We start from the raw sequence: 18720 nt of genomic DNA on the forward strand, positions 1-18720 counted from the left end.
CTCCAAAACCAAGTATAACAAATATTTTCAAACTCGCCAATTCCCAGCAAAGACTACAAAACCGTCAAGCCATTCACCAAAATTTTTATCTTCTCACTAGTGAAAAATCGAAATAGATTAAAGCCAAAAATAGTCCTAGATAATACTTATTAAACCCAGGTAGTAATTGACATTTCTGTACCAAATTTATAATTAATCCGACCAATGCCAGTGCATGAGAATTGACAACGGCTTAATAAGTGATGAGAATACAATCAACAAAAAACTTTTATTGGACTCCATTTTAGATGGTTTGTTGTGATTTAATTCAACAATGTAGGTAATACTGCTGGTATTTTAGAGTATGTTCTATTTTATATCGTCTTAGTAAATGCAATTCATACTATCCCAATACTTAATTTGTATTGATCCAGTTGATCCTAATTATTCGAAAAATCGTACTTTGATTAACCATATTTTAAACTAATAATTTTTTTAAAAATTAATCTTAGGTTTCAATTGGGTGCTTTTTCAGTGAATTATAAAATTCGATTAATCGTTTGTCCAATAAATCGTAGACTTCGAATAATCGTTGTTTCAATGAACCGTAGACTTTGATTTATCGTTCGATCAATCAACTAATTGATTCTTCCAAAATAATTGTTTTGTCAATTAATCGATTAATTCTAAAAACAATTAATCGAAGTCTACGATTACGGTTAATCGATTAATCTCACAGCTCTAGTCTGAGTAATAGAAAAAAGAGGGGGGGGAGGCCTCAATATTTCTCTGCTTTTAGAGTCTATAGATTCTAAATAAATAGCCGGACATTTAATTTATTTCTCATTTTCACTCAGTGTTTTTTTTTATACTGTGCCCAATGCTCGAGCACTCACATAGTGCTAGATGCGAGATTGGTGTCCTCATGTTTAAGTTGGCCATCTAAGGCAAGGCCCCGTTTATCCTTGTTGTCAGCTAGCATCGGCTTTAGCGAAAAGACCTTGCTCAATGTGAAGCCAGGCGTTACCCCTATACTGCCAATACTTTCATGTTATTTTTTTATTTTATTTTTATTCTGTGAATAGTCTTACAATTCGATAATCAAGTTTGAGATCTTCTACGTCAAGATTGCAAAACCTTCAAATTTTCTGTCAAGTAACTGAGATCACTCTGTATTGACAATAGTTGACCGATTATTTATTGGTGATCATGAAAAATAAGATGTAATCTTTTCTATACTCCGATAAATAACAATTATTATGTGATTCTGAATATGAAAATTCTATTTCGTAGACTCCGACGCAAACGAAAAACGGTAAAATCAATGGTAAAACCGACCAACTTATTTGAAAAAAAAAAACACGTAATTATTTCTCAAAGGGTTCATAATATAAGATTGTAGTTTATTGTCAAATGCGAGAAACGTATTATACTCTGCAAATAATAAAGTCAATGAATACTATGAGTCTAATAAACAGCATATAATTAGGTTGTAAGCTATGTGTATCTTTGATGAAAGGAAACTGTCACTTGTAAAGGTAGACAAGCCACGGGCTTTTTGTATGAAATCATACAACGCACAAAGTGGAAATACTCGTTAGAAATGACGCGACAATTGGATGATAATTCTACGCTTCACACGTGTATTTTCTTATCCGCAATGCCCGTTATGCATTAAAGCTGATTTCATTTACCATGACTGGACATACGATTCACGTTTGATAGTGCACACCCATTTTTATGTGCGACCTAACATTCTCTGGCCTCACTTTAGTAATTAATTCATTGATGTTCGGAGTTTAGTACCGTACTAGATACTACCAAAATGCAAAATATTCAGTGTCTAATGCTCCTATGTAACTTCGTTGTGAGTTACAAAAATTGAACTACTTTAAATAATGATAGTTAAATGTAAATTTGGGACTTTTGTCTACCCCTACGAACCTTACGTAGAAGGAACTAACGTCTATTCTAATATATTTTTCACCTTCCACGGTGTTATAGAAATGTAGAAATGATTAACAATTAAAAGATACTCACTCGCTTTCTGCCTCGGCGACAGTGCATTTGTACTGCGCTGTTGAGAACAGACAAATATCCGCAAACTGTCGTACAGATACTTTTATTTTTTTAACTGTTCTGTTACTATTATTTGCTATGTGCACATTAACAGCAATATTTTCACCATGATGATAGAGCTCCTTGTCAAGAGTTGCTTCTAGATGCAACTTGTTCGGCGACATCATGAATTCCTTGCTAACTTCCACTGACGGTTGGGCACCTTGTTTTGATGGGGCGTACATTATTTTACGAATTGCAAGTCTCACTGAGTTTCTGTACACATAATAATAAATGCGTTTTTATAAATACATCCTTGGAGAGTTTTCAATTTATATTAACACACTATTTTTGTTTGACGTTTTATTTTGTCTTCCACAATCTTTACCTACAGGAAATTTGTTTTAATAATAATGAAATTGATCATAAGCGTTGAAAAAAAAGTTATTATCGCGCAGATAACTTAGTAATATTACATGTCACATTACATACATCTGAACTGCCTCGATGTATAAAAACGTCATACAGACTTGACTACATACTTAAGGGAAAATTAATTTCTGTACAAACGAACAGAACATCTGATATCTTACCGCTTATGAGGTTTGTCATCTTGTGTTTCGCCGACAAATGCCTTTAGTTCGTAATCAACCCCACAAGGTTTTCCAGTATCTCCTGGAGCAGGTTGCAGCGTTACAGATGCTGGACAATGAGGAGGTAATTCAAAGTAAAATGGGAATGCATTTGGGCCCAGTTTTTTTATAAGTCTTTCTTGCAGGCGCGTCAAAGGTCTTGGCGGTTGCGACCCAGGTGGCACTGGGAAAATTGGTTCTGCAGCCAAGTACAGATCTTTCCTAAACGTTAGCCCCAAGACATCCAAGTCTTCGCGACCATACCTGAAGGCTGCAAGGACGTGCCCAAAAACCTTACGCACTTTGACGTAATCAGGATCGATTAGAACAACTCCGTCTGCGAGTACAAGAATAAGGAAAGGTAACAATTTCTGTAGTTCTAAGCAAATTTCAAGATAGAAATACGTCAATTTAATAGCTCATGCATAATTCATTATTTATTTGATAGTAGATACGTCGATAGAAATATCATCTTACCTATTGGATCTACATGTGTGATATGGTCAACAAAATCCCTTTTACCAAGGTATACGGTAATCTTTCCATTTGGACTTGATTTTTTGAAGACGCGAGTAGCTTGGCGTTTGCTGGCACTGTCTACGGTGTCCATTATGAATATGTCGGGGCCGCCAGAGGCCCCTAATTCATTTGATACTGCAGTCTTTTATAAATAAAGTTTTGAATCCTTCCGCTGTAACAAATAAATTATATTCCTTATTGACGATATTCTGACAAATTATTTGAATCTAATGAAATATCAACCGCTGTGCATAAAACTACCGATGAACTGATACTAAACAGTATTGGTGAAAATTTTGATTTTTTTCAATCTTTACAGATCTCCGGGCAAAATTGTCTTTGCATCTCAATTTTAATTAGATATATAATAAACAATGTCATCTCGGTTGGAAAATGCGAAAACGGTTTAAGGTGACTATTAAAATGATGAATATTAAAATGGTTTTGTGGAAATATCAGGTGATTGAGATACTCAAAAGTAGAAAAAAGTATTCATTTATTAGCATTGTTCAAACTTTTTTCATCGATGTAGGTAATGTGGAAAAAATACTATCAATACGAAACGAGAAAGTGGAAATGGAAATAACATTCCAAGATAAAATATGCTGAAAAAAAAAAAATTTACCGCACATTTCGAGTTGTATCGATTATTTCAAAACTGTATTAGTAATTTTAACTATTATAATCAGAGAATAGTTAAGTGCGCCCCAAGAGATATTTCTGGTTGTAATTTCATGTTCGTGCAACAATAAATTGATGTTAAGGCATTATTTAACTAAAAACAATATAGTAACTGACTCAACAGTGGAAAAGAAGTTTTATTAATCTATTAGCCACACAGTCCTAACAGGTATACTTCTATGTTATTAGTTTTATAAAAAATTGTCGAATCAATGTACGTTTCTTTCCTTTCTGATAGCAAATAACTCTTTTTGTATCAATACAATATTTATTATACAGGCCGGGTAAAAAAGAAATATTTTTATTATTTCGCTTCGGGAGATAATGCTGTTTCGCACATTTGTAGATGGCACAAAGCTATTTGCTTACTCAATATTTAACGAGTAAACAAGTGCCACGTAGAAAAGTGGATCGTCAACTACCGAACAGTGACTTTATTGAAAAAAACATGTATTCACTGACACTGCGGTTATCTTGTTATTACGCGTAATAATGTATGCGTATCACCATACGCATGTGGTAACCAGATACCAACGTCGAAGCTGTGTTCATACAAAAGCACAAATACGTACATTCTCCTGTGCAAAGTGTGCTTCGAGTTGAAGTTTTTCGAAATTTAAATCTCAATGCAGAAAGACTATACGAGAAAACTATGTAGAAAGGCTGGTCCAAAAAAAATCGGATCTTTTTCTTTCCGGGTCACATGTTTGCTAGCTGAAGAGGAAATAAGATGCCTGTTATAATTTGAGACCTTGATATTAATATTTAGTGGTTCCTGTACGCAATATTCCGTTTTACATTTAATTAAAACGAGAAAATAATTTTAATTATTTCTGAATTTCGTAGCTCATTGTCAGTAACGAGGCAATGTATATAAATGTCCGATACATATTCTTGTAGGGAATTTAATACTCTAAAAAACGTCTGTTATAATTTTTTTTTAGTAACGTTTCTGTAACGATGCATGTTTAGGAAAAATCGTTACTTCGTACTTTTAGGAATGTCTGAAATTTAGTTAGAACATAATACTTAAAATATACTCATATTTTACAAAGCCAACCCGTTGAAAGTCGTTTTAAAATTGCACAATAATGATTTTTTTCCCTGATGATTCATTACGTTATTAATTTCAGTCTCATGCATATTTCATCTTTTTTTTTCTTTATCAAGTTTCAGATTTTTATTATTCTGAGTTTATCAAACTCTGGGCCGCAAAAATCGTTTCTCGTAAATATATTTACGTCTTGCGTTCGAAAACTCCGTGAATCAAATTTATAGATAATTGGCAATGCTTTCATTTTGAAAATTTGCAAATAAGTGATTCAATGAAATTAAATTTGCTTTAATATCCCGTGCGAAATAAAACGGTAACTTGTATTATGAGTATCGAATACGATGAAGAAAGAATATCAAGATATCAAAAATTCAAAGAATTCAAGTATAAAGGAAACAATTTTTCTATTCAAATTTCGTTCAATGTGTTGCGGAAAACAAAAACGAAAGAAAATCGTATAAACGAGAAAACGCGCATGTTTGAGAAAGACAGTAAATCCTGAATTGTGATCGTGAGTAATTTATGATAAACAAACAACTTTTTCTGCGGCTCCGAAGAATAATAAATTCGCAGTTCAAAAATAAAAAAAACTGAACGTTCACAGTGTTGTTACAAGGAACGAAACAGTTTTTCCTGTGCACGTTCCAAGAAAAAGTCGTTTTCAACCTATGTTTGCAACACGGTAAAGAGAAGGCGTATAAGATAGAAAAGGAGAGGGTAAGAACGATTAAACGAAGAAAAAAAAACACTTGAAAATACCGCGCAAAGATAGTTTAAAAATAATCTGGACTTGTTCTTGGCAGCATGGCTGTCCGTTACAAACTGCCGACGACTCTTGTGTAAAATTGATCGATGTCAATTGCAAGCCACACGAACATCGCTGCTACAACTCTCATGGATGTAATAATATCATGTTAATAGATTCTGGCCGTTCGACAATCTACGTCAATAACTAGCCTATATATGCATATAGCATACTTATAAATTACTCGAACGCAAAATCGCATCGGGGAGCAATAAAAATAGCACTCGATGAATTTATTCACAGTCTCGGCTTCGTTATGCGTATAAAACAAAGCTCGAATATATGTATAATACGCATTTTTTTTTTTTTTTTATCACGTTTAGAAAAAAGTTATTTATTGTGACGATATTTTTTTTTCAAATATCTTCGTTCAATTTTGTACGATATTGTTTTAAAAAATAATCAAAGTTTTGTTTCATTTCACAAAATTCAAGCAGTCAGCCTTTTCGTACCTTTTTTATCAAGGAATTTAGTTGAATTGCCGAACGTTATAAGCCGAAAACTCGTAATAAAATTTCAACAAATTTCAGACAGCGACGGATAAATTGCGTAGATCACGTCGCGTGTGTCATGTTCTATAACAAGTTGTACGAAGCGATTATATAATTTTCTAATTTTTAACGCTGGATTATTATCGTCAAAACGCTCGAGAGTCAAGGGCAGAATTGACTTGAATGCTTTATCAGTAACAGATGAATAAATTGAAGATGGTAAAGGGGACAAAAGGAACAGAACAAAATAGAACAAACTGGAAAATTAAAAAGTAACAATCGTGAAAAATACATGGAAAAACAATTTACTTAGAATAAGAGCAAAACGTATTGCCATTCTAAAATTAAAGATGGAATACGCGCAAAATGGTTACGTGTACCTTGTTTTTCGTAATTCCAACAATATTCAAACAGTTTCTTTTTTTTAACGATACCTGTCTTACTGAATTTTCCTAGTTACTATAACAAATAAAATTTTCCTCAGTATACAATAGACTGCTCAAGTTGAGAATCTCTGTCAAATCGCAGCACTGATTGAATTCTTCTGACGTCACAACTATACGACTAATGCCCTCGAGACACACGTCCACTCACATCGTAATATTACGGGCTTGTAGAATGTGGTTTAAAATATAATCAAAAAGATATCGTAGTATTGTCTCAATTTTTAATGATTATCATTGCAGATGCAGCGAGATCGCCGTACGTGAAAAAATTAACATCCGGTAAACGAAACGGAAGAAAAGCGAGAAGAGAGATGAGAAAAAAAAAATCGTGTAGGCAGCAGGTATATGAATTGCCATTGTCTCGTAAAACGTGCGACGCAAAGTTATCGCAAATTTGCTACCGTGTCGTAAAATTTCTATGGAAATCATAGAAACATCGCTACTTCGTAACGCGGGATATTCCATGCCAAATCTGTAAACGATTAACTGCTACATTTTTTGCTATCGTCGGGGAATTTTTTTTAAACAAATGTACAGCGCCCAAATTGATTTCTAAAGGCAACTGTAACGAATTTATAAACCAAACATACCCTGAAAAATTGGGACAAAATATATTACCTGCAGTTTTTCATAAACTTTGAACTAATTTTTATCATACTTGTATTGACCTTCGAAATAATTGTTTCTTTATTGAAAATAAAAAGAAATGAATCCATCGCAATTTGATATTAAAATGAAGTAGGAAACACAAAAAAAAAAAGAATAAAGGCGGACTCGTGATACTTGTTAGTATAATTATTAACTCATGCTCTAATAAAAAGTAACATCCTTAGGCGGTTTCTAAAGAAATCACTAATGCCTGAAACGATGTTGAATTCGTTAGAATTAAATAGCATAATTCAAACGCACTAAATAAAAGTAACAATCGAATAACGCGACGAAACATAATTCGATTCGATTCGACAAAGTTATACGCCACCTAAAAAAAATTCAACGTAAAACAATGAGTGCTTAATTTTTTGTGGAAATTACGCCGACTTTGACTTGCGTGTACTGGTCTACATATACTATACAACTATTAAAAGAAGGAGAGAGTTTGTTTGTTGCTTATCGATTTCACAATTGCAAATTCGCGTGAATTAATTCCATATGAGCATTAGGCTATTATTTTATAGCACTTATCCCTCAAGAAATACAAAGAAATTTACATCTACACTACTATTACGAACGTTTGAATAATTCTCTCGCCATCGGAAAGTAGGTATATTACCTAAGGATATATAAGCTAATTTTATATCGTAGAAGCATATTTAATAATGCATCGAGCTGTTTATAGTGAACTCGAACGAGTCATACCGAGCGAGAATTTTCGAGTTACTACAGATTTCGCAAAGAAAAAAGAAAAAAAAAAAAGAAAAAACAAAAGCAACGGACGAGGTATAAGAAAAACGTTTTTCCCCGCGATTGAATATGATCGAGGAACGGGAAAATTGTGCGGGGGAAGCGGCAATTATATCCCTCGTTGAACAAATCATCCATCCAGGCAACAGGAACGGAAATGGTAATAAAATGTTTCCAGTGCGCAGCGCCGCAATTTGAGAGCTTGAGTTTGACATTACCGTCGGCCTTTAATCCTACTTGTTATTCATTATCAGCGCCGTTATATTTACCGACGAATAAATCTCCAACGGTTAACACAACTAACAGCCTGCAATCGATATCATTTTTTCTGATTTCGCACACGGCGCTTCGTTATTTGACAGTTGAAACAGTTTTCTCGTCAAGCAGTTGAATATTTAATATCGTTCTAATCGTTTAACGTATATAGAGACTCACCCACGACCTTTCGACCAGTTTTTTAAGATTCAAATTTCAATCTGACTACGATTTGGTCGTGTTATTGTGGCATGCACATAGAATGAAATATGAAATCTGAAAATTTTTAGTCCTTTACACGGTTCTGTTTACAAGAAACACGTCGATCTGTTTCATCAAATTTTTTATTTATTTTTTTTCAAAAGAAAGCAGACCCGACAAGCTTTGAAAATAGAACTTTCCAAGCAAGTGTTGGAAGAAGGTAGTTTTTCAGTTTGATGAACTCAGTAATTCTATAAGCTCTGTACGAATGTTATAACAATGACAGTAATAAAATAGACCTATATATTTTACAGCGCTTAAAAAATTCCTCGATATTTCCAAATCAGTAATTATAATTGCTACGCGCTATCATACCCAAGCGATGAAAAATATTGTCGGATGATGTATAATTGCGTCTGGCAATACAAATTACACCGGCGAAAATTTATAATATACTATCTTAATGTCTTGGGAGTGAGAATTCACGCCAATGGAATGAGAAATCGCTAAGCGAGAGTAAAACCGGCGCAACTCTAATTCGAGTCAATATTTTATTCGCTTTTCTCACTCCAAGCGTTTGGAGTAGAATAGTTCACTCTCGAAGAGTGAATATTGACTCCATCACGCGAGTTGCGCTGTTTTAATTCCAACGAAATTTGGAGAGTACTTACTAAAGAATGTTGACCGCATGAAAAAAACAAATTGAAACAGATGGAATTATGATATGAAGAGAAGAAAACGTTGAATAAATCAGATATAAAGAACCGATAGGGGGTTGTTTGGTTGCGAATAGTATTTATGTGTAACGGATTCTTTTTCCGGAGGGAACATGAAACGGACCACTGTTTGCGTACCTAAAAATGTTATGACGTCAACTGAGAAGACGTCTGGCTTTTCCTCCCGTCAAACTGTAACAGGCAACGGAGGCGTTGCAGAAAAAAAGATAATGTTGCGTATCGCCACGCTCGCTTCGCGATCACAGAGGCTCCGATAGCTTTAATAAATTGAAATAATTGGCGCGTTAGCTGTTACAAGCGATTCTCGCCCTTCACCCTTTCACTTGACAATGATCATGCCTAATTGTATTCTCGTACGAAAAGAGTTATCGCAGACCTAAAAAAAAGTAGACCATAATATTCCGATGAAATCTTTGTTCTTTCAAAACGGATGAAATATCGTTACGGTTCAAAACTTAAACATTCCGGAACTCGTGGCAAGGAATCGTTGATCATCGGCAAGGGGAGAAAGAGAGTTAACCACTTATCAATTTCTACCTATCAGAACCTAGCACCCGACTTGAAAAAACCTAACTATTTTTTGTTGATTCTTGTAGGTTTTTGTAGGTAGTTGTTTGTAGTAACAATGATTTCGTTTCTAGTAGTGCCAAAAAAAAAAGTATAAGGGGTTGAAAAAATGTCAGCATCCCATTTTGAAAAAAATCGAATTTATCGGTAGATTTCCGTACAGAATCGTTTTTAGTTGATTGTAGTGAAGATATTTTCGTTTGTAGTAAAAAGGAAAGAAAGATACGTTTTTTTGCCTTTTTTTTTTAGCTAGAATTTCTGCGGCCCTGCTGTCAACTAATGTTTCGGAATCTTTTGTAGTTGTTTGTCTAATCATTATACTCATTCCATTTCCTCGAGATAGCCGTGGCTTCGTTGAATATCTCTCGAGCCAATTATAGTGCATCAATGGCGAAATTTCGAGGCGAAAAGAATTAAGAGTTCTAGCCGGAGTTATTTTGGGTTACGTATATTTTTGCGACGATGGGTTTGTGATCCGTGTAATCTTCGTGAACCTTTTGTAATCCTTGCAATCGAAATCATTGCGCGCAATTTTTACACAGTGGTTAACTCCTTGGATAGGACCGGATTCTTAACTATTGGACGAATAAAAAATTCTAATATCAAGTTTCTCCGTAAGAAATTAGCTTCCAACCATTACGTAGACCAACACAAGCGTTCTTTACCGTCGTTGCGGTCATTTATCGACGTTTTCGTTTCGTTTCACCGGGGTTTTAATGCCTTCTGAATTAATTAAAAAGATGACAAATTGTCCATGTTATAATACCAATAGAAAATGCCCAGAGTTTGCAAGCTTAATCGCTGAAACTGCTCGAGGCAAGATACGTCAGCAAATAACAATCACGCGCTTTTGAACATCGTGTACATAACAATCATGTAAAGTTACGTAAACAGCTCTTCATTTTCATATACCGACAATGTATATCGTGTCAAGACAATGCGAATAACTAACGTATTTGCAATGGCGAGGTATACATATACATGTACAAGGTAATTAACGATACGACTATGAGATGTTGTGGGTCATGTTCATTAACTGATATTACAGAGAAAGGTATAAGAGAGTTTATATCGTAATTGACGAGACGTTCAATATTGCCTCCTTTTGAATGGCTGTGCGTTCGTAGCAATGAGAGAGAATATATGGCATATTATACGCAATAATATTATACTGTGTAAATTTGAGGGCATTGCGTACATTAAGGGTACAGAAATTACTGAAGCAGATTTCCGCTTGTCTCCTCATTCGTAAAGAGCTGCGTATATTTTACGCTTCTCTTACCTCCCGAGTTGTTGTTCCTTCAATCAGTTATTCTTTATCAGGCATAATATAATTTCTATTCAGTTATTCGGATATATGATCATGTAACATTTAAACGCGAATCGCGGAATACACTGATCACTGAAAATTGTAAAGTGAAAAGAAACGTGACCAAATTTGAATCGGATTTCTGTGAATAATTTGCGATTTAATATTGATATAAAGTATGTTTTACTTCATACATCGTAAAACTCGCACCGAATGCGAAGTGCAGTGTCCACTTAAATTTTCTTAATACATAAAAAAATATCATCATTATTATTATTTTATTTTTTTTTTTCAACTTTACTCCGTGTTCACTTTCGGTAATTGAAAGAGCTAGCCCCTCGACGGTAATGGCTGCATTAATTGAAAGTTTCAGGTTGAAACTTTTAGCACGGTGCGTCTGCGTAATATGATATAATATGCTTTTTGCAATAATCAATTTCGAACATCGCCTTTTTATCTTTATTGTAACTCTTACAGAGGATAGTGGCATACCTGTAAAGAGCTTTGATGTATTTTTTGAATCCATTCAATTTCGATGTTTTTTTTGTTACATTACTTTGTTTTTTCCGACACCCGGATATAAATAAATCATTCTTGCGCCGTATTCTTCGCTAATCTATTGAAATTTTTTTCACGCATGGATATTCTTATTAGATATTCGCATAATGTCGTGTATAAATTTATACATACGCAGCCAACTGCATATCTTTCAATATCAATACAGCCGAGCCTATAGAATTGAACACCGCAGCAAATTAATACAGATGCCTACATTAATGGCTGGGCACGAATCATCACAACACCTTTTATTCCGCTACAAAGATTCAACACGCTATGAAAAATTTTCGTCAGATCCAGTTACAAGGAAGTTCTAGTTAAATGTGTACCGCTGTATTAATGATTTAAATATTGCGTTGAGATTACAAAAAAATAATGTGGTACAATTAAATAATCAGTGCAATATGATCGTAATTGTTACTTATAAATTTTTTGGTCATAAGAAACAGACAAGATGCATTTTAATTTTGTACGGAGAATCTGACTTTCAGTTGTCATAAAAAATAAAAATGCTCAAGGCCTGTAACAGTAATCACAACTAGAAGTTACATGAAATTTGATGGCAAAGCTATGCCCATATATGCAATAGACGACTGCACAAACCAAATTGTTAATTTGCTTGGCCTTGACAGCCTCAGGTTTCGAGGTCGGAAAACGTTCAGAAATAAAAAGTATTTTACAAATTTTGATGTAATTCAAATGAGTGGAAAAGTACTCTACCCATCCAATCTAAAATCTAATGAGTTCTGAGTTAGGAACAGCCACGTTTATCTCCGTTGATTCATTATTTAGACATCATTGAACGATAAATTGATCACAGAAACACACACACATCCAACATACGATAGAAAATGCTCAGAGATGATTCTCGAAACCTCATAACGTATAATCTCGCGAAAGCTCAACTTGTTGCTTGTAAAGTCTTCGTACTAATTTAACTTGGTCTCTTTTTCCCTTTAGGCACGGAAGAATGGCAAGTTGAAAAATGTTGAAATGGTCGTTTTACCGCGAAGCGACGGCGAAGTAATTGAGGGTTAAATAGCGTCGTTTCTTCTAGTGTATAATACAACGTGCACACAGAACACCCACAAGTGTACGAAGTAAGATGGTAAGATATATAATGAATCGCGAAACGTGCAAAGCTATGAAGCTCAACTGAGCAGAATTATTGGGCGCGGTTTAATCTTGTCCTTGCAGTGATTGCGACTGTTGAACCCTCCGCAGGGATCCAATCATGGGGTAAATGTTGACCAAATATCAGAAACAATGTCAAGTTCCGCAGCTTTAACGCAGTCCAATCTCTTCCCTTTTTCCCTCTGCTTTGAAATACAATCAATGAAAATAATTTATTGCTAGTTGAATTCCTTCGATCATAAAAAAATGCAATTTTCTACTGATCGATGCTGGTTTTCTGATGTTTTTCATTGCCCTAGAATAATTTTCCATCCAAAAGCTTATAGCTAAAAGCTAAAAGCTAACTCTCCGCCAGGAAAAGAACTTTCTTCGAAAAACCATTTACTTTTAAAAATTTTCCGAGCAAATTAGAATAGCCGCTTGTCTAATTTCAAAAAAAAAAAAACAAAAAATGTTCTCAATATTTAGACCTCAGGGAGTACTTTTGCATAAAAAAACCAGAAGCCCCAGAACCTTCACGTTGGTCCGCGTTCAAACGATCCGTAGTATATCTACACGTATTCAATGTTATGTATACATATTATAGTGTATACAATATAACCAGTGAATTTTTCGTCCGTGTATCAAATATTTTGCACGTGGTTATAGCCTCAATATATTAAAAACACCTACTGATCCGACAGAGTTGTGTATCGGAATCTCTAACTTTTTAGAATAAACTTACTTATATAACGCCGTGCTTACAACACATTCAACGCTAAAATTCTGTTCGTTAGTTACGTATGGAAGCTATAACGTTACAGCGTCGCACCAGGAGTAATTTGTTCGTGAGTTTCTTGCTGTGCAACAATATCAAAGGCATAAATTTCTGCTTACCCGGCATGGACGGTGACCGTCCATGTAGCACCGTAAACAGGATTTTATAGGATGCTTCATATATTACACGAGCTTAAATGCGACGTAAATAGTGTACGGAATGGACCTTGGAGAGATATTCATAGGGAACTTCCGATCTAATGCCGTATCTTCGCTCCGTTAGATGTTTACAACATAGCGATTTTATTTCAGCTTCACGTTTGCCTGAATATTCAATAGTGTACATAACCATGGCATCGATGCATCAGAGTCATAACATGGCATCTCAAAATGCGACGACGAGGAAAGACGCTATATCAAGTATCTAGTTATTGCTCCAAAATTAGGTTAGTAACGCTGCTTTCTAACTATTCAACTAAAGTCTTCTGTATTATAAACGGTAAAACATTGACAATTCGTGCCTACGATAAATGAAATTGTTTGTACTTTAAAGGGTTATTTCAACCGAAGCTGAAATGTACAATTTACGTGCTTCTGATGTTGAAAATATTTCCTACTACTTATAACAGTCAAGCGAAAGTTCCATTTTCGAAGCTTGTGGAGCTTGCGTAAAATGCCCTATTTTCGAACAGTGCGGTAAAACACCGTTGACGTATGCGGGTAACTGAAACGTGTGATTTTACACGCTAGGGTTTTCTTTGGCACATGCGCACATTTACAGAACTCAATTTTACGCACTATACGATGAAGTGTGTAGCAATTTTTTCGCAAACGAATGGAAAAGCAGAAATAGATTTAAATATCATTCGAATAGCAATTGAAATTTATTTTGCGTCAATATCTGGTTTACACGTTTTCTACAATAATTTAATAATTTTCATTATTGAAATGTATTGCTCAATCCTGCTCAATCATCTGTAGACACCTGCTGTTATTCATGAACGAAAAAATTGAAGCTTTGTATAAGGTTTGAATGTTCCAGCAGAAGTTTGTTCGAAATCGGATCAATATTGCAACAAATCAATGTCCATTTATTCTTACACACGTTATAGCAAATGAATATTTTATGTGACTGAAGTATATTTGCCGTATCGCCGCGGCGACGAGTAATGATATTATTATTATATAATTGGCTTTCGCACAAGCGTTTGCCTTAAGGCTTTGACGCAAATTATAATCAATCATAAGCAGAATTTTACTTTTCATCATGTCTAATTGATAAACATCGTAACACCCCAATGACAATATAATAAGCGGAAAGAATCGCACTCTAATTGATTAACAAAAGTTTGAAATGACACGTGCGAAATATATCAGGGGGGGGGGGGGAGGGTCAAGGTGAAAAAAATTTAAGAGTTAAAATTTAATAGTAAATCCTATAATGCACTTTCTTGAAATTATTCGATAAACTGTCTCGATATTCGATAAGTGTGGGAAGTGCGCGATTCCCGACGAGTGTGAAATTTGCTAAATGCGCCTAGGAGAAAGTTGTAATTACACGAGTCTCAGTTATCGCCAATCCGCATGCGCGACACACGCTAACTTCTTCACACAGCTGTGAAGGAAAGTTTGATTTTAAAAGCAACGTAGGTGCCACTGACAACGCGTATAACGAGTTAGGTAACTCACGCTGAATGACACAGTGCGCATAGGCCGAGGAAAGCCCTAGTGCGTAAAATCAAGCATTTCAGTTGTGCGCTTGCGCCAACGTCGTGTTACCGCACTGTTTGGAAATGGGGCACCTTACGCATACGGCACAGGCTTAGAAAATCGATCTTTTAAAGCAGGTGTTGGAAAAAAATTATTTCTATTAAGATGGCCGAAACCACAGAGCGAGATCCGGCAAAAACGCAGTTTAGAAATGAAAAATACACAACTGTTGGCACGTTATCGGATGTAATAATCGTACATTATCCTGGATTTTTAATGCCACTCTTTGTTAACATCCGTTATCAATGGTAGGTTCAAGTTTTTGAGTAATGTTATTATATTTACGTATCATAAAGAAGTATGCAGCAGCTTATCTTATAAGCTCACTGTGAAAAGTCGGTATATAGATAAAAACTTTTGCGGTGAAGCATATATCATGTGATTTCCTCGACCTTTGACGTAAAAAGTTTTTATTTCAGCACTCTCACTCTACCCAAACGATTTGGATGATTCTTTCACAATTGGAAAATAAGTTTTCGCCAGATGGCCATAGACTATATTTTATTGCACGAACTCACCAAGGAATGCACAAAAATCTACATCCAGATCTACACTGCCGTTAATGTGATGAAAACATTTGTTTCATAACGATGATCTTAAAAACTGTTGAACAAATTTCCATGAACTTTCCACAGCAATTTTTTTACCATCTCCAGAATGTCTACATAGGAGGTATATACGGAAATCATCTCATTAAAGAACCGAGAAAAAAGGTGTATGAGACAAATTTTCATTCTTTGGCATTCTTTCTGCAACTAGCACGCTTCAGTTCAGGGTCTTCCGCCAGGTGGCGAGAGTTCAAAAGTTGTTCCCGCGACCCAACGAGCATGTAGAGGAAATAAAATCCGGAATGTAGCATGAACATTGGACGTCCATAATTCCAAAGACTATGTCTGTGTATTGCGAGCAAATCCAGTTATATTATAAATAATGTGCGATGCAAATAACTAACTGAATCACTGATAATCTAATAGTAATTCGCAAGAGACGTCTACGAGGATAAAGATGAAAGGTGAATTTCATTCCAAGATGGCGAAAGATTTGACGAGGTTTGTGTGATTGTACAAAATAATTACACGACGACAGTAAACATAAGTAAATCATACGCATTATTTTATTACGGTCAATATAACAAATTACAGAGAAAAATGAATAATGTGAAACTATCATCACACCGCAATCATATTATGCCGGTTATAAAAATATAAGATAATAGTCGCGTAATGGTATCACTCAAGATTTATACCAGTCCAATAAATCTCGGATTCGATTCGCTGCCAGTCTCGCTGCCAGTCTTACGCGTTAAACGGTCAGTAATTCTGTACCACTCGCCGTGATAAGTGAGGTAATAAATAAAATAAAGCTAGATGCTTAACAGTGGTTACTGCCTCAGAAAAATATATATAATACGTGTATGGTGCATTCCATATCAATTCGTTCACTACCTCTGATCCCACCCCGATATTTTCATTTCTGTTTCTCCCAATTAATATAACCGTTGTTATTGGAATAACAAATATACCGATTATCCTGAATCAAGGAACTTTGCTAATTATACATCATTTACACCGTGATTGGGATACCGTGTTAGAAACTATTGATTCTTGACGAATTTCGACAGTCAATCTTACCGTCGCTAATCAAACGTTCCACAAGGAGAACAGTCAGGAAATTGGCACAGTTTAAATTTAGGTGATTTAAAAACATTGATGTTTTGAAAATTGGATATAATGACACTTAATTCTACGAGAATAATTAATTCAACTTTGAAGTAAAATCTGAGGAATTTGCAACTTTGTTAATTTACCTCCGACATCTGAACTAACAACAATGTTTCAAAATTATGTTGCTGACAAAGGAGTACGTTGCACAAATTTCGAACAAACTTTATTTGACGTCCATGAGAAATCGTTTTAAAAACAATGATATAGCTTTATATTGAGTAATCAGTCGAAATATTATACGGCAAGACATTTTTTCAATTTACTGACGGGTGTGATTTAAAAAATAATTTGTTTTGAAATCAGTTTGCCAAAGATAGTGACTAGTAACAATCCGTTGGATCGGGAGGATAAGGTTGAAGTTGAAAGTTTCGAGAAAAAATTAATATTTCGCAACTTTAGAATGACTAATTGAAGAAGTTGAGTTTGCCAAATATGCGAGTATGTTGTTTGTGCTTATTACGGTTTACTGAATTTCGGAAAATCCGTAATAACAATTTTTCAGAATAATGAATCGTCATATCTCAACATTAGAAAATTCAGGCTGATTCCGGGAAAAGATTTGAGAATGTTCTGCTGTTCCGTTAGAGATTTTTGATAAAAATACGACACAGAAAAGCAATCGAAGGGAAAGTAGTCCATGGTTATTCGAGATATGGAATTTCCCATAACTTACGTGTCTACATACTTGTTACGATAATCATACTCGCGTTTGATACGGTATCCGAAGTACGAACTATTATCATTACTTTATGAATTTCCGCTGTCCATTATGCTGCTACTGTATATTGAATGATGACAAAAGTCTACAGCCCACGATTTGTTTCGTAAATCTACATTTGTGTGTACACAGGTATAAAGAGACGACAATAACTATAACCTGTCATGATGATGAGGAATTGAGCGATTCAAATTAATAAGGTTCGTTGTCGAAAGAAACGTTTATTTAGAAATTTTAGGATTGTTTGAAATTCACCAATTTCAAACCGCAGTAAAGCAAATCACGGTCATATTTTTTAATATCAACTACTTTCAACTAATTCTGAATTCGTATTGTAGTGAAACGCTACGAACTTCGACCTCTTTCAAGTTAAGGAAGAATTTGATGCGTGCATCCCAATTATGCTCAGTTGACTCACAATATCGGTTAAGTCAGCTTTAACCGGCGCCAAGGAATTTTGCCACGCCGTGAGAGTTGTACGAATTATGTACGAGTTGTTGCTATGAGATGCGTTCAACTATTCGATAGACTTCATTCTACGACGGGCTCATTTCATTCAAAAGACTATATTTTCTACAAAGGCAATAAAACAGATCATTTTTACACTACTCACCTCGATATTGCCATTTTTTGATCATAATCAATATCGCTAAAATATCGTATTGTATTGTAATTTGTGAAAAGCGAAAGTCTTCTAAATACAACGAACCATCGTAGAGTGAAATCGAATATAAATCTATTATATTCTTAGCCATTTCGACGCGATTTGAAACGAAGCATTGATATCCACGCTATTGTTAATGTTTCCAACATTTTATATTTTTATATTTTTCATGAAATCTTCGTAGCTTGCAAATATGATAATTTGACAAATAGTAAATGTGCGATTATCTCGGAGTAAACTTAATAAAAATATTTCGAATTA

General features: G+C 34.8%; 1 protein-coding gene across 3 annotated transcripts in view; it reads right to left on the bottom strand.

Annotated features, from left to right (window-relative positions):
* The window catches only part of LOC124180003 (beta-arrestin-1), a 29969-nt gene that overhangs the window by 9395 nt on the left and 1854 nt on the right, over window positions 1-18720 (bottom strand). For 2 of the 3 annotated variants that reach the window (XM_046564964.1, XM_046564966.1), the window contains exons 2-5: window positions 3147-3360; window positions 2631-3006; window positions 2020-2313; window positions 876-1013 (exon numbers count right to left, since the gene is read on the bottom strand). In XM_046564964.1, the coding sequence (XP_046420920.1) occupies window positions 876-1013; window positions 2020-2313; window positions 2631-3006; window positions 3147-3279 (941 nt within the window). In that variant the 5' untranslated portion in view covers window positions 3280-3360. The remainder of the gene's footprint in view (window positions 1-875; window positions 1014-2019; window positions 2314-2630; window positions 3007-3146; window positions 3361-18720) is intronic. The other variant, XM_046564965.1, reaches the window with a different exon arrangement.

Source organism: Neodiprion fabricii, chromosome 4, assembly GCF_021155785.1.
Source record: "Neodiprion fabricii isolate iyNeoFabr1 chromosome 4, iyNeoFabr1.1, whole genome shotgun sequence".
In the NCBI taxonomy this organism is placed as follows: Eukaryota; Metazoa; Arthropoda; class Insecta; order Hymenoptera; family Diprionidae; genus Neodiprion; species Neodiprion fabricii.